Below are 16,579 nucleotides of genomic sequence, written 5' to 3' on the forward strand. Positions count from 1 at the left end.
GTCAGATTTCAAAAAAGCTTTACGGAAAAAGCAAACCATGCAATAATCTGATTCGGTGCTCAGAGCAAAATCAGACACAAATATATCCGCCATATTGTGCAGTCAACATAAGTCAGAAATAACATTATAAACATTCACTTACCTTTGATGATCTTCATCAGAATGCACTCCCAGGAATCCGAGTTCCACAATAAATGTTTGTTTTGTTCGATAATGTCCATAATTTACGTCCTAATTCCTCCTTGTTGTTCTAGCATTCAGTACACTTTCCAAACTCACGACGCGCGGGCAAGTCCAGCGGAAATTACGGACGAAAAGTTTAAAAAGTTATATTACAGTCCTTAAAAACATGACAAACAAACTATTGAATCAATCTTTAGGATGTTAACATAATTCTTCAATAATGCTCCAACCGGAGAATTCCTTTGTCTTCAGAAAAGCAATTGGAACGGGAGCTAGCATGTGAACGTGCATGGTCAGCTCGTGGCTGCTGGCAGACCTCTGACTCATTCCCCTCTCATTCGCCCCCACTTCACAGTAGAAGCATCAGACAAGGTTCTAAAGACAGTTGACACCTAGTGGAAGCCTTAGGAAGATTAACAATATAGCAACATTACCAATATCCCACTGTATCTTCAATAGGAGCTGAGTTGAAAATCGACCAACCTCAGATTTCCCACTTCCTGGTTGAGTTTTTTCTCAGGTTTTTGCCTGCCATATGAGTTCTGTTATAGTCACAGACATCATTCAAACAGTTTTAGAAACGTCAGAATGTTTTCTATCAAGATATACTAATTATTTGCATATTCTAGCTTTTATGACTTTGTAGCAGGCAGTTTACTCTGGGCATGCTTTTCATCCGGACGTGCAAATACTGCCCCCTACCCCAAAGAAGTTAAACAAGCAGGAATAAAGGACTAGGAAGTACATTGATTATAGTGTACTAACATAACCGTATTTATTCAATTTTATAAATAAATTCCTACACAATTATCCTGTATGTATTTGAACCACAATTTCCCAAAGGATACCAATAATAGAGCCTTACAAATCCTGGTCAAGCGGTTTTGCCCACTCTCCGCCCTCTTAGCACCGAGATCTCGCTAGCGGGATCAAATTCGACAACATCCGGGGGAATCTGAGCGCGCACAATTCAAAATACAAAATCGTAGTGTTAAACATTCATGAAAATACAAGTGTCATACATGATTCCTTATCTTAGAATCTTGGTAATCGAACTGCGTTGTCAGAATTCAAAAAGGCTTTAAGGCGAAAGCATAGCATTCGATTGTCTGAGGACAGCGCCCCACATTAGCATATTTCCCAAACCAGCACAGGCATTACGAAATAACAAACAGCGATAAAATAAATCACTTACTTTTGAAGATCTTCCCCTGTTTGCAATCAAAAGGGTCCCAGCTACACAATGAATGACCGTTTTGTTCGATAAATTCTTTCTTTATATCCCACAAACGCTGTTTAGTTGGTGCCACTGAATTCAATAATCCACTCCTTCAACATGCATACAAATGATTCCAAAAAGTTACCAGCAAGGTTTGTCCAAATGAGTCAAACAATGTTTTTTATTAATCCTCATGTTGTCTAAAATCTAAATAAACGATAATATTTCAGACGGAGATTACTATGTTCAATAGCAAAGGAAAAGCACGAAGAGTACGCCCACGTTCACGTGCGCGAAAATACAACTTTTGCCCTGGCTCTCAACTTGGAAAGACAACAAATAATTCTTCATTTTTCAAAAATAAAGCTAAAAAAAAATATTTTACGGATCGATTTTCGCCTGCTATATCAGTTATGTTATTCTTACATTTTATTTTAACAGTTTTAGAAACTTAAGAGTTTTTTCTATCTATGCATATCCTAGCTTCTGGGCCTGCGTAACAGGCAGTTTATTTTGTGCAGGTCAGACAGGCGGAAATTCAGGATACTGCACCGACACTAGAAAGGTTAACTTTTAGTTGGTACTCATCCCGGATCCGGGAGCACCCCCCACAGTAAAAAAGCTGACTAGCATAGCCTAGCATAGCGTCACAGTAATACTAGCATCTAAATATCATTAAATCACAAGTCCAAGACACCAGATGAAAGATACAGATCTTTGGAATAAAGCCACCATTTCAGATTTTTTAAATGTTTTACAGGGAAGACACAATATGTAAATCTATTAGCTAACCACGTTAGCAAAAGACACCACTTTTCTAACTCCATCAGTTTCTTACTCCATCAGGTGCTATCACCAATTCGGCCAAATAAAGATATTGATAGCACTAACCGAGAAAAAAACTCATCAGATGACAGTCTGATAACATATTTATTGTATAGGATAGGTTTTGTTAGAAAAATTTGCATATTTCAGGTAGAAATCATAGTTTAAAATTGCACCCACCATCACAACTCGACTAGAATAAATACAGAGAGCAACGTGTATTACCTAATTACTAATCATAAAATTTCTTAAAAATACACAGCTCACAGCAATGGAAAGACACAGATCTTGTGAATTCAGACAATATTTCAGATGTTCTAAGTGTTTTACAGCGAAAACACATAAAATCGTTATATTAGCATACACATGTGCAAACGTACCCGAGCATTGATACAAGCCAAAGAGAGCGATACGTAATCATCGCCAAAATGTATAAATTTTTTCACTAACCTTCTCAGAATTCTTCCGATGACACTCCTGTAACATCATATTACAACATACATATAGAGTTTGTTCGAAAATGTGCTATTTAGCCACAAAAAAACGTGGTTATAACATGACAATACTAGCAAAACTAGCCTGAAAATGTCGGGCTCCATTTTGACAGTGATCTGGCGTAATGAATAACTAATCGTAAACTTGACTAAAAAAATATAGGGTGGACACAATCGAAAGACAATTAGTTCTTAATGCAATCGCTGAATTACATTTCTAAAAGTATCCTTTACTGTGCATACAGGGTTCGCCAAGCGAAGCTATACCAAAAAAAATGGCGGAATATGCGTATAACATTTTTCGACAGAACAACGATTTATCATCTTAAATATTTCTTACTGTGAGGTGATTCTTCCATCAGAATCTTGGCAATGTATCCTTTCTTGGGTCTAATCTTCTTTTGGTCGAAAGATGTCCTCTTTGTCCGTCGAAATGCCCACTAACGTTCGACCGGGACCCCGAAACGTGCCCGGGCGCTTCAAAGTGCATCACAAAGCAATGCCTCAAATCGCACTAAACGGATATAAATTGCTATAAAACGGTTTAAATTAACTACTTATGATGTTTTTAACACCTATAACGAGTAAAAACATGACCGGCGATATATAAGTGGCTAAACCAACGCTTGGAAAGAGAGCCAGTCGACGTCCATCTTGCGTCAGCGCAGCAGGAAAAGCGGTAACATCCGTCTTTCGCGTTTTATACAGGCCCTGATTGCGCAATCGACTCCATTCAAATTGTCACCTCTTACTGACATCTAGAGGAAGGCATGGGCAGTGTTTGTATCCTCATAGGATTTACAGGGACTTTAAAACTGACCTGGACCAGAGGCCAACATTTCTGAAATCTCACTCCATATCAGGAAAAGTGCTGTAGAATGAGTTCTGTTTCACTCAGAGACATAATTCAAACGGCTATAGAAACTAGAGAGTGTTTTCTATCCAATAATAACAATAATATGCATATTGTACGAGCAAGAATTGAGTGTGAGGCAGTTTAATTTGGAGACGATAAATGCTAACGTTGAACAGCACCCCTATATTTGAGAAAAGGTTAACCTCTACAGGATGGGTGTCCCTATACTGTGAAGTTGAGCTAACGTGCGCTAATGTATTAGCATTCAAATGACGTTGTAAGTAACAGCAAACTTTCCAGGACATATGCATGTCTTATATGAAAGCTTAAATTCTTGTTCATCTAAATGCACTGTCCAATTTACAGTAGCTATTACAGTGAAAGAATACTATGCTATTGTTTGAGGAAAGTGCAACAACAAAACACTTTCATCACGGCAACTGGTTCTATACATTCACCTCTGAAGGTAAATAATGTACTTCCATTCAGTAATCCAGCCTGATTTGTCATCCTAAGGTCCAGAGATAAAATGTGGCATAGTTTTTGTTGATAAAATCAATTTTAATATTCAAATGTATGAACTGGGTTCTACAGTTAGAACCCTGCTGTTTCTGGCTCCACACCACCCGCCCAGCCATCTTGATATGTCAAGGTTAGTGTATTTTCTATAAGGAAGCTAATTATCCATCATGTATGACATTCCTTGTAGTGTGTAAAACATTTTTTTATTACCATATAATTTTGGGATGTTCTGTATAGTTATGTACTTGAACATGTCTCAATTGACCACATTTGGGCAGACTTGATTCAAAATGTTGTGCAGTAATATCATGCTTGACTGCATTCACTTATCTCCTTACACCATTTGCACACACTGTATACAGACTTTTTCTATTGTGTTATTGACTGTACGTTTGTTTATCCCATGTGTAACTCGGTGTTGTTGTTTGTGTCGCACAGCTTTGTTTTATCTTGTTATAACATTGGTCAACTCTGTTCAATTTGGGATAACCGGTCACACAAATTCGGTCTTATGTAGCAACATTTGAAATTGTGTTTTTTAAATTGGATAAAAGTAGAGACTCAGAGCTACATAATGGTATATCATACACTACAGTTGAGGAACAATGGGAAAGTAATTCTGCTTTGAAAGTTCAGAAACTTGTAAACTCACTTTTGAGAAAATGGCCTTTGAATGTTTTGGTACCTACTGGAGAGCTCTTCTTCGTCTACACCCATTCAGCATCGTTCACACCCTCTGAAGCTTTAGCCACACCGAGGGGCGGACTGAAAAAATTATTCAGGCCGGGAATTTGACTCCATCCCAGGCCAACCTGTTCACGCAAATCACCAGATATTGTAGGCTATCCCTATTTGTTGATTTAACGGGTACCAAACTAGTTATACAGTTGGCCACTATGTTCATCTGGGAAGAAAGTTATCCACATTACAAAATACAAAACATTTGGGTCTGACCAACAAGTAGCCTATCTGAACACTGAGTTTTCAAGGTATGCTATGGCATAGGTGCACCCTCAAAAACTCACGAGGAATACACCAATCATAGCACATACAAATATACAAGGCTAGACACACAAAACAATTAGCCTACACTTTTTAAAAAGACAATGAGATATTCAGAGTTAGCTCAAATGTTCAAATGATTAGCTTTATATTCAAGCAGGTCGCAGTTGTAAATGAGAACTTCTTCTCAACTGGCCTACCTGGTTAAATAATGGTGAAATAATATATATTTTTTAAATCAGTCTGAAACTTTGCACAAATGCTGCTGCCATCTGGTGGCCAAGATTTTAATTGCACCTAGCCTCATGTCATTTTATGGCCTTTCTCTTGCATTTCAAAGAAGATTAAAAAAATTATAGTTTTATTGTTCGTATTATCTTTTACCAGATCTAATGTGTTCTATTCTCCTACATTAATTTCACATTTCCACAAACTTCAAAAGTGTTTCCTTTCAAATGGTACCAATAATATGCTACTGGCTGTTAGATTTAAAAATTCTTTAAACCAAATGGTACTACAATCAAATGATGGTAAATCAGCTTTTTAGTACCCATGTGGATTGTACTTTTGAAAAAAAGCTCTACTTAATGTCAGGTTTTGGCCAGGACTGTTCAGGTTTGTTCACTAGATGCCCCCTTGCACCTTTTTGTACCTTTTGTTTTTCTTGCTCCAATTATTGTTTGCACCTGTAATCATTCCCTTGTTGTATTTAAACCCTGGTGTTCCTAGTTCCTTTGCTCAGTGTTTGTAAAGTTAGCACCCAGCCCCAGCCCAAGCCTTGTTTATAATAGACTTTTCTCTTGTTGGATTTTCCAGAGGTTCTCTGGTTTTGTTCTTGTTATTATTTGAAGTCTTTTGAGGTTTGTTTTTCCCCTGCTGTTTTTTACCACTTTGTGGATTTTTCGTGTATTTTTGGAGGATATCATATTTTTTTTATAAACCACCATCTCTAGTACTGCTGTGTCTGCCTCATCTTCTGGGTTCTGCCAATTATTTAGTGACTGTTTCTCGCACCGGGTCCTGACACTTTATTTACGGAACAATTAATATATTTAATTTACAGAATAAGCAAATTAATTGTCATTTAGCTAAAATCACACTTTATTTATTGATTTTTAGGTAACATTATTTATATATCATGATGTTTTGATAAGAATGTTGTCACATGGAATGTGGGGTTTGTTGTCACTATCAGCTCCATTATAACCATATTGTTCCGGAACATTGCCACAGCCAGTATATAATGAATCCCTGTATAGGGGAAAAGGATGCCATTTGGGAAGCAGACAAATGTCTCCCCATGTTCCTAATAATCAGTGTTATGGAGGCTCTGTCACTAGCCACCACTCTGATAGAAGACATATAGCCTTTGAGGACAAAGGTACACTTCAAATACTCATGTACACTTCAAACATTCCAGATTAGCCATCTTGTGTGAGTGGTGCACRTAACCACTATGAACTCTCCCTCAGGTATGGTAGTATAGAAATGCAACGTGGTTGTGTTKCYCTCTAGTGGTTGAGTTAAGTAAGTGCGGTGGAGGAGCAGAGTTTAATTGATGGAATGAGTTGAGTATGAGTTGTGTAGCCTACTCTATGTAATAGAGGAGATTGTGTGAAAGGGCTGAGGATTTGGATGAGGTTTGTCCTCCGTGTTAATGCAGGATCAAACTTTCCTTTCCTTAGGTTGTTCTTGTTGTTTCTTCATATTAATCTAATCATTATTTTCACCATATTGTTATATTTATGATTCTGTATCTGTGTAGTCATGTTATCATTTCATATTATGGATTTTATGATTCTTTTAATGTTTTTGTTTCTTTAATTTTGTACCATCAGATATTGGCCTAACATTAAAACAAATTGATATACAGGTTTAAATAAGAACACTCCAATTTCACGGTACTGTCACTCACTATATATTAAACATAATGGGTCGATTGCAACCACTGATGGCCGCTAGATTATCACCAGCTGGTCTCTAATTAAACCATGGACACCCAGGAAATCCCCCTCACAGCTGATTTCAATAGCAACCATCATCCGCCACCGATTTAACGCTGCTTAATTAACGTGGATGTCTGGCTTATCGTTTAGTCCTGATTGCAACAAACGGTTTTCAAGACGATTACGCCCTCTGGTGGGTGTTATCATTTTTAGTTGAGCAGATTATGGGCAACAGCACCTCTTCAACCTCAGGAGGCTGAAGAAATTTGGTTTGTCACCTAAAACCCTCACAAACGTTTATAGATGCACAATTGAGAGCATCTTGTCGGGCTGTATCACCGCGTGCTACGGCAACTGCACCGCCAACAACCGCAGGGCTCTCCACAGGGTGGTGCGGTCTGCACAGCGCATCACCGGGGGCAAACTACCTGCCTTCCCGGACACCTGCAGCACCCGATGTCACAGGAAGGCCAAGAAGATCGTCAAGGATAACAACCACCTTAGCCACTGCCTGTTCACCCTTCTATCATCCAGAATGYGAGKTCAGTACAGGTGCATCAAAGCTGGGACAGAGAGASTGAAAAACAACTTCTATCCCAAGGCCATCAGACTGTTACSGTAAATAGCCATTACTAGAGAGGCTTACATACACAGACTTGAAATTGTTGGCYACTTTAATAAATGGAATACTAGCCACTTTAWTAATATCACTTTAATAATTTTACATATCTTGCATTACTAATGTCATAGTATAGAATACAGTTTATACATATCTACTGTATCTCAGTCTATGCCCCTCTGACATTGCTCATCCATATATTTATATTAGTCTTAATTCCATTCCTTTACTTAGATCTGTGTGGATTAGGTATTTGTTGTGAAATTGTTAGATATTACTTGTTAGATATTGCTGCACTGTCGGAAGTATAAGAACAAGCATTTTGCTACACCTGCAATAACATCTGCTAAACACGTGAATGTGATAAATAACATTTGATTTGATTGATTTGATTGAAATAAATGTTTGATCCATTTTAGAATAAGGCTGTAACGTAACAAAATGTGGAAAAAGTTCAAAGGTGAGTACATGGGGAGTTCTCTGCAGATGATCTGGTCTAAATCACTGATACAGGTCCTAAAGTTTAACTAAGTCATTGGCCCGCCCCTGTGAGCACAGACATGATTTGGTGTCAAAGACCCGCATTTTCTATTGTTACAAATAAAACCCCCTCCTGAGGAAATCGTCTGCAGACCACGGATACCTCAGTCAGCTGAGGGGGCAAAGGTTTGAGTTTAGACTAAGCAAACCCACAGCGTGAGCTGTGATTGCGAATAGTTATTAGATTACTAACCAAACCACGTGGAGCATTGGCTACACGGCTGGAAATGGTTCAACTATGAGACTATCGATCCCTACAGAATAAGAGCAAATCTTAGATAATAATTACTAATCTGTAGATAGAAATTATGTCAACCTGGGATGCGAAGACCGACAACCACCGAAACATCTATTCTATGAGAACATTTCTGAATGGTACTCTGAAGTATCCATTCTAACCACGAAAGACTGATCTTCAGGGATGCAGAGAGAGAGAGAGACAATGATGAACTGACTCTCCAACAGAAGGACTGACGATTCCAACAGAGATCATGATGACACACTGGGCATAAATATATATATTGATTGCAATTATTCCCGAATGAGTGAGGATTCATGTGAAAACGATTAGCATTTCAATTCATATATACTACACTGTGTTTAGTGTAGAAAAATTAGAAAATATACCCAGCTATTCCTGTAGAAACGGTACAAGTCCCTTTCCATCACATTTTGTTAAATTAGTAAATGCAACAATACCCGGTGCCACATTCTTGTTCTTGGAAATAAGAAGTCCCCTGAATCTCCCTGGGAAAAGACACACAGAACATAAAAAATATATATTTAAAATGTATTTTTTCCATATGGTTTGTATTAATTAAGGGATTAGAAATCCGTGGCTTAAAAACTAAGGTGTCATTGTACGCTGATGATTCATGTTTTCTTTTAAAACCACATTTAGAATCTCTCCACGGCCTCATAGACAATCTAGATTATTTTACTATCCTCTCTGGATTAAAACCAAATTATGATAAATGTACTATATTATGCATTGGATCACAAAAAAATGCTAATTTTACATTACCATGTAGTTTACCAATGAAATGTCTGACAGAGATGTGGACATACTCGGTATACAAATCCCAAAAGAAAGAAATAGAAAGTTAGCAAAAATAGGTAAGATCTTGCAACCGTGGAAAGGAAAATACCTGTCTATTTGTGGAAAAATCACCCTGATTAATTCTTTAGTCATATCACTGTTTAYYTATTTGCTTATGGTTTTGCCTACACCTCGTGACCTGCTTCTTAAATTATATGAACAAAAAATATTCAATTTTATTTGGAACGGCAAGCCAGACAAAATTAAAAGGGCCTATTTATATAACGAATATGGATTCAGACGTCAGAAATGAATAAATATTAAAGAATTAGACCATATAAACATATAAAATGTTCTGTATGCTGATCAAAAGTATATATAATTATTGTAGGCTTTGTTGGCTACATCTCAGAATTTCTACATTTACAAATTGTCAACCACAGTCTACTAATCAAGGTGATCCACTTGGTCCCGCAACCTTTTACGTTTCCGGCCGACTTCTGGTTCCTCCTGTAGGATTTCACTGGTGTCGTCTGTACAGCATCTCACTGATCTCAGCCGTTCTTATACATTTGTTGAAGACAAATTTACAAAATACATCTTATTTTACTCCTTATTTAAAATAAATTGCATTTGGCCATTAGTGACCTTTCCAACAATCTCGTTATACTTCTATAAACCGGTTTCATTTTTTGGCAACATCTCTGAATTTTGTAACTGACAAGACTTCACCAACTCAGAGGCTGCTGATTTTGTCATTGGCCAGTATAAGGCGATCCGCTTGGGCCAGCAACTTTGCACGATACTGTCCGATCTCTGAATCCTCCTGTAGGATGTTATCAGTGTCATCTCTGTGTAGCAGATCCAGCATTTCACTGCACACAATCTTGGCTGACTGCTTCAGGATGAAGTAACGGATCAGCATGGGCACCTGGTCAGCCAGTCTTTGCACCACAATCTGTGAGAGAGGTGAGGTGGGATGGAGAGTGAGGGCTAGAAGTGATGAGATGGCCACAAGGCAACCAAAAGATTACCAAATGACAACAAATTGTTAGCAAGGTGAACATATAGACATCAGAGTTGGATTGGTCTGCAAAATGCAATATACCACAAAGCAACCCTGCCACAACAATGTATGTTTGAAATKTGTCAAAAAGCTTTAATTACAGATCTGATCATCCCATTGATGATGTCATGGATTCATAGTATAGGCTGGAGCAGAGCTATATAATGTACACTACCGTTCAAAAGTTTGGGGCCACTGACATTGACATTTTTTGTCAAGTAAAGTAACATCAAGTTGATCAGAAATACAGTGTAGACATTGTTAATCTTGTAAATGACTATTGTAGCTGGAAATATCTACATAGGTGTACAGAGACCCGTTATCAGCAACCATCACTCCTGTGTTCCAATGGCACGTTGTGTTAGCTAAGTAATTACTATCTTGTCTCATCGCTACAACTCCCGTACGGGCTCGGAAGAGACGAAGGTTGAAAGCCATGCGTCCTCCGAAACACAACCCAACCAAGCCACACTGCTTCTTAACACAGCGCACATCCAACCCGGAAGCCGGCTGCACCAATGTGTCAGAGGAAACACCGTGCACCTGGCAACCTTGGTTAGCGCGCACTGCGCCCGGCCCGCCACAGGAGTCGCTGGTGCGCGATGGGACAAGGATATCCCTACAGGCCAAACCCTCCCTAACCCGGACGATGCTAAGTCAATTGTGCATCGCCCCCGCGGACCTCCCGGTCGCGGCCGGCTGCGACAGAGCCTGGGCGCGAACCCAGAATCTCTGGTGGCACAGCGATGCGATGCAGTGCCCTAGACCACTGCGCCACCCGGGAGGCCCTGCTGCAGGTTTATTTAATACGATTTTATTTCTGGAACAGTCTATACATACTGCACAGTAGATGTGTTGCATTGTACCTCATAGTATGCCTTGAGCAGCCCAGGGTACTTGCTCCTGGTGTCTTGCTCTTTGACTTCTGTGATTTCCCCCTCCTCTAGACTATGTTTGTTGAAGATTTCATCCTGTGTGTAGACCTGCATCTCCATCTCAAACTGCTCCACAATCCTCTCCTTCACTATGTTTGACTGCTGTTCCTGGATTGTTTCAATTTTTTTCTGAGTTTAAACAAAGATGAAGATTCCATGAGGACATAAAGAATCTTGGATGCAGGGAGGCAGTGAAATAGTGTTACTGTTTCAGAACAAAGTTCAGTTCGACATGCTCTAAGCATCTTATGGTGTTTTATTTTGAACGTTTCAAGCTACAATCCTACAATGGACAACCTGTAAATTGGAATTATTAATTAAAATACATTGTGATTTTTAAGTGGTACTTTGCCTCATGTTTCCCTGCTTCTTGCTAGTGCCACTAACTAAGATTTCCATTTCAGCCTAAAATCACAGAATTGTATGATTATAATGTCAGAGCGCTTAACAGTTTACAATTGTCATTACCTTTGAGACTTGATGAAGATAAGGATAATTCTTAAAGCTCTCTTTGGACAAATGATCAAATTGCTTCTGCACCATCTCTGAAAAACCAAAACAAATGTATTCGGTAAGGAGATGTTAAAAGAGACAAATGTATTCGGTAAGGAGATGTTAAAAGAGACAAATGTATTCGGTAAGGAGATGTTAAAAGAGACAAATGTATTTGGTAAATATATTCCACAAAATGTTTTTATTTAAAGGGATAGTACAGCCAAATTACAAGTCAATAGTCCCAATATTATAATTTGTTTGTGCTTCATGTCCAAATTATCAATAAGTAACTTCATTGAGCTACACAATCAATTGGAGATACATTAGGATCATTTGGACATGAAGAGAACAAATGGAAACAGGTGAATAAAACCAAAGCGTGGATTGGTCACACCTTGTCCATAGACTGCTTCCAGGGTAAAGAAACCAATATGTCATTTTGTAATTTGAGTGAACTATTCCTTCAACATGTCCTATTTAGTCAATTAAAGTTTAAATGTCACGTGCACAAGTACAATGAAATGCCGTTCTTACAAACTCTAAACTCAACAAGGAAGCCCTTAAAATAACAAAGTAGAACAAAAACACTAGAGAAATAAAAAGAACACGAGAAACTAAGTAAGTTCCAGGGTCAGTAGTTAAATACATGAACAGTTCCAGGGTCAGTAGTTAAATACATGAACAGTTCCAGGGTCAGTAGCTATATACAGGGACAGTTCCAGGGTCAGTAGCTATATACAGGGACAGTTCCAGGGTCAGTAGTTAAATACATGAACAGTTCCAGGGTCAGTAGCTATATACAGGGACAGTTCCAGGGTCAGTAGCTATATACATGGACAGTTCCAGGGTCAGTAGTTATATACAGGGACAGTTCCAGGGTCAGTAGCTATATACATGGACGTTCAGGGTCAGTAGCTAATATAGGTAACAGTTTCCAGGGTCAGTAGTTATATACATGAACATGTTGCCAGGGTCAGTAGCTATATACATGGACAGTTCCAGGGTCAGTAGCTTATATAAGCGGACAGTTCCAAGGTCAGTCAGTTATATACATGACAGTACAGGGTCAGTAGTTATATACATGGACAGTTACAAGGGTCATAAGCTATATTACAGGACAGTTCCAGGGTCAGTAGCTATATACAGGGACAGTTTCCAGGGTCAGTAGCTATATATACAGGACAGTTACAGGGTCAGTAGCTCATTATATACATGGACAGTTCCAGGGTCAGTAGCTATATACATGGGACAGTTACAGGGTCAGTAGCTATATATAGGTTACCAGTTCCAGGGTCAGTAGCTATATTACAGGGACACTTCCAGGGTCAGTAGCTATACACATGGACAGTTCCAGGGTCACTAGCTATATATAGGGACAGTTCCAGGGTCAGTAGTTATATTACATGGGACAGTTACACGGGTCAGTAGCTATACACATGGACAGTTTCCAGGGTCAGTTAGCTATATTACAGGGACAGTTCCAGAGTCAGTAGCTATATACATGGAAGTTACAGGGTCAGTAGCTATATACAAGGACAGTTCCAGGGTCAGTAGCTATATATAGGGACAGTTCCAGGTCAGTAGCTATATACATGGTCAGTTCCAGGGTTAGTAGGCTATATATAGGGACAGTTCTAGGGTCAGTAGCTATATATAGGGACCAGTTCCAGGGTCATTAGCTATATATGGGACAGTTCCAGGGTCAGTAGCTATGCCCCATAAAACCTTGTTTCCTACCTTTTGGTGAGGTTATTTCTATAACATGTACACTAATAATCGGGAAGCAAGTACAGGAAGTGAATTTAATAAATAAACAAACATGAAACAAAACAAGAAACATGAGTAGCGTACAGACATGAAACACAGTAACAGAAACAATAACACCTGAGGAAAGAACCAAAGGGAGTGACAGATAYAGGGGAGGTAATCAGGAAGGTGATGRAGTCCAGGTGARTCTCATGAGGCGCAGGTGYKCRTAACGATGRWGGCAGGTGKGCGTAATAATGAATAAACTGGTGACAACMAGYGCCAGAGGGGGAGAGATGGAGTAGACGAGACAAGGGCTTTTGGTCACTTACCTCTGATTGTCTGTAGTGTCATCATAGCTGGTCTCTTAAGTTCAGMCACTAGTTTCTGAACAACATGTTGAAATACCCTGTAGTTACTGAATCCTGGCAGCTCACTTCCCCTGTGCTCCTGATCRTATTCATCCACCACTTGTTGCACTACTTTGTGGTCTAAATTCAGGAAAACAATGTTAATAATGTATTGGAGATTATAATCCCTGTTGTATGACATAACTATTAGTAGTATAATAATTATATCAGTAAATATTATAGATATTTAGAAACATAAATATTTATTGGTTAGACATGGTAATATGATGAGCAATACCCAGGGTATTCAAAATTGTACCTACAATGTGATTTGGCATTTTTGAGACGTTCCATCCACTCTGTAAATTCCTTTCGCATGAGCTCAAACAGGTTTTCCTCAACGATAATATCCCCTTGGGACAGTTGGGTAATCTGCTCATTGAACTCTGTTATGACCTGAAGATGGAAACATATCATAATAAAACATACCTGTTTAAATGTTTAATATTTAATCCTTTTAGATTASTGTTTAATGAAATTGCTCCACAAGACCCATCCATCCTTACGTCTTCTACAGATATTAAACAAGAACTATCTTACACTGGCTTGTCCAAGTGTATTTGTAAAATCAGCTGTCAATGTAAAGTATTGTTTAACCTGGTGACAAACATAATCAGGGGAAATTAAGGAAAGAGAGTGGAGGAAGTGGGAGTGTTGAGAACATTATAATGCTGTTTTATTTATCTTTCTGGACAGTGCGTCTACTCTTACACCTGTGTTGCAAATCTGACCAATCCGAATGGCAGAGGATGTGCAACAGAGTTGATGCCTTTACACCAGGTACCATTGCCCAAATTCTCTATAGGACATTCTCCTGACAATTTACCAAACCATGACAATAACACACCTGGACTGCTGTGGAACAGTATGGCTTCCAACCCTACATCAGACACTTTTATAGAAATGATGTACAAAAKAAGAAGTTTRCGAAGCTGAAAGATGGAAAGGTGAAAKATGTACTCACCTGAATGAGGTACTTCCTCTTCTCTTCAGGTTCCATTGGAGGCCCGCCCTCTATTTGACTCAACGAATGCTTTACCTCCCCCAGCTGCTCCTTTATCTTCTCTGACATCTGGGGCAGATATTTCTGATCAGGAGCAAACATACAACAAGTTAATAGGTAGCAGACCACATGTTTTCCAGTGTACACTGGGTGTAGAGGGAACAGATAACTGTAGGGTCTGTGGTTGGACTAACTTTGATCTGTTTGACCAGGGCATTGCTGAGCTTGTTGGCAAGGCACTTGGTGGTTGCCTTCTCCTCACGCAGGAGGGATCTATACATTGAAAAGGAGAGAAAAATAACAAACACAGTATTTCATCCCAAACATTGGCCATAACTTGGTATAACCTTTGGCCTACAATGGTCACGCCCCCACATATATCTAATTAACATAATACAAAATAAATCCATCTGTTTAAGCTAGAGATATTTGCTAAGATAACGTATGGAATTGTTTTATGATCATACCAAGGATCATTTAGCTATTTGATTTTGAATGTTAAAAAGTACAATATGCATAAATGTAAGAGAAGGGAGGAGAGGGACTCTCATTCATCAACACTATATGGAACAACTCTCAAAGGATATCTGGAAAAATATACTTTTTTCATAAAATCCTGAAACCAACAGTTTGGGGCCCTGAACATTTTCAGATGTGAAGCCATCAAAAACAAAGATGCAAGTTACTTAGCACATGGCAAGAAGACATTTTACCTGAAGTGCTCATGATTTCGGAAGAATTCCAACTCCTCCTCAATCGCACGGGATATTGACATGTTTTCATCAATTTGCTTCTGACCACGACATTTCACAATGACATAACCCATATTGAGAAAGATGACTCTATTGTGGACAATTTCCAACACATTCTTCTCTGCTCCCGGGTCTATCAGGTCTGGCTTTGTCAGAATGGCTTGAAGACAAATGAAAAGCATAATGATAACTTTACTAATMCAAAAAAAACTATTTAAAAATAAATGTATCTATATAATTTCTTTACCCAGAGTTCTTGTGCCTTCAGGATCCACTTGTTGTGCCATTTTCAGGGCCTCTGTTGTTGCTATGTCAACATTACATGGTACCACCGCCAAAATAATGGTTCTCTTATTCTTTATGAATTTCGAAATGAGATTATTGATCTAGCAAAAAAAGGAAGAAGAATGTGACAAAGCAATCAGGATTCAAGACTTTGATCGAGTTATTTGATTAATCTACGAGAGGGTATCAAACCGCTTGTTATCGGGATATCGCCCTGTGTGGGGCACTCTGTCCTTCATGGTTCTGAAGCTCAATCTTCCTCAAAGTCAACATATTCAAAGTACCTTTCACCAGAATGAACCATTATAGCTACATGTACCTTGCTAGCAATTATGGGAACTTATCTGTACACCTGGCTAAAACAATTATATCATTAGTGCATAGAGTGAGAACCAGAGTCATGAGATAACGCAAACATGTTAGTGTAAAGTAGAAGTACAACCCTAACGACAGACTTTACTTGGGATCCTGTCTTCTGGTTGTCCTTGTACCCAGCCCCGGGATTCCTGGTAAGTAATCATGACTGAGATCTACCACCGTGAGGGATCTTAGAGTGATCAGGTTGTACATATCGTAGACTTTCCAGTAACGCATTCTAAGTGTTAAATCAAGTGGGAAAATATTGGAGTGGTTTATATTTGT

The 16,579-nt window shown here is 38.8% G+C and overlaps 1 protein-coding gene across 1 annotated transcript; it reads right to left on the minus strand.

Annotated features, from left to right (window-relative positions):
* Positions 1–9,904: 9,904 nt before the first annotated feature.
* Positions 9,905–16,032, minus strand: LOC112076425 (interferon-induced GTP-binding protein Mx-like). Its single transcript, XM_024143207.2, has 9 exons — positions 15,900–16,032; positions 15,614–15,812; positions 15,095–15,173; positions 14,862–14,984; positions 14,161–14,293; positions 13,820–13,978; positions 11,715–11,791; positions 11,178–11,375; positions 9,905–10,203 (listed from the first exon to the last, which is right to left on the minus strand). Exons 1-9 carry the CDS (start codon positions 15,937–15,939, stop codon positions 9,982–9,984), a joined length of 1,230 nt encoding a protein of 409 aa, XP_023998975.1. The 5' UTR covers positions 15,940–16,032; the 3' UTR covers positions 9,905–9,981.
* Between the last annotated feature and the right edge of the window lie 547 nt (positions 16,033–16,579).

The sequence above is a fragment of the Salvelinus sp. IW2-2015 genome, unplaced genomic scaffold (genome assembly GCF_002910315.2).
Source record: "Salvelinus sp. IW2-2015 unplaced genomic scaffold, ASM291031v2 Un_scaffold3744, whole genome shotgun sequence".
Classification (NCBI taxonomy): Eukaryota; Metazoa; Chordata; class Actinopteri; order Salmoniformes; family Salmonidae; genus Salvelinus; species Salvelinus sp. IW2-2015.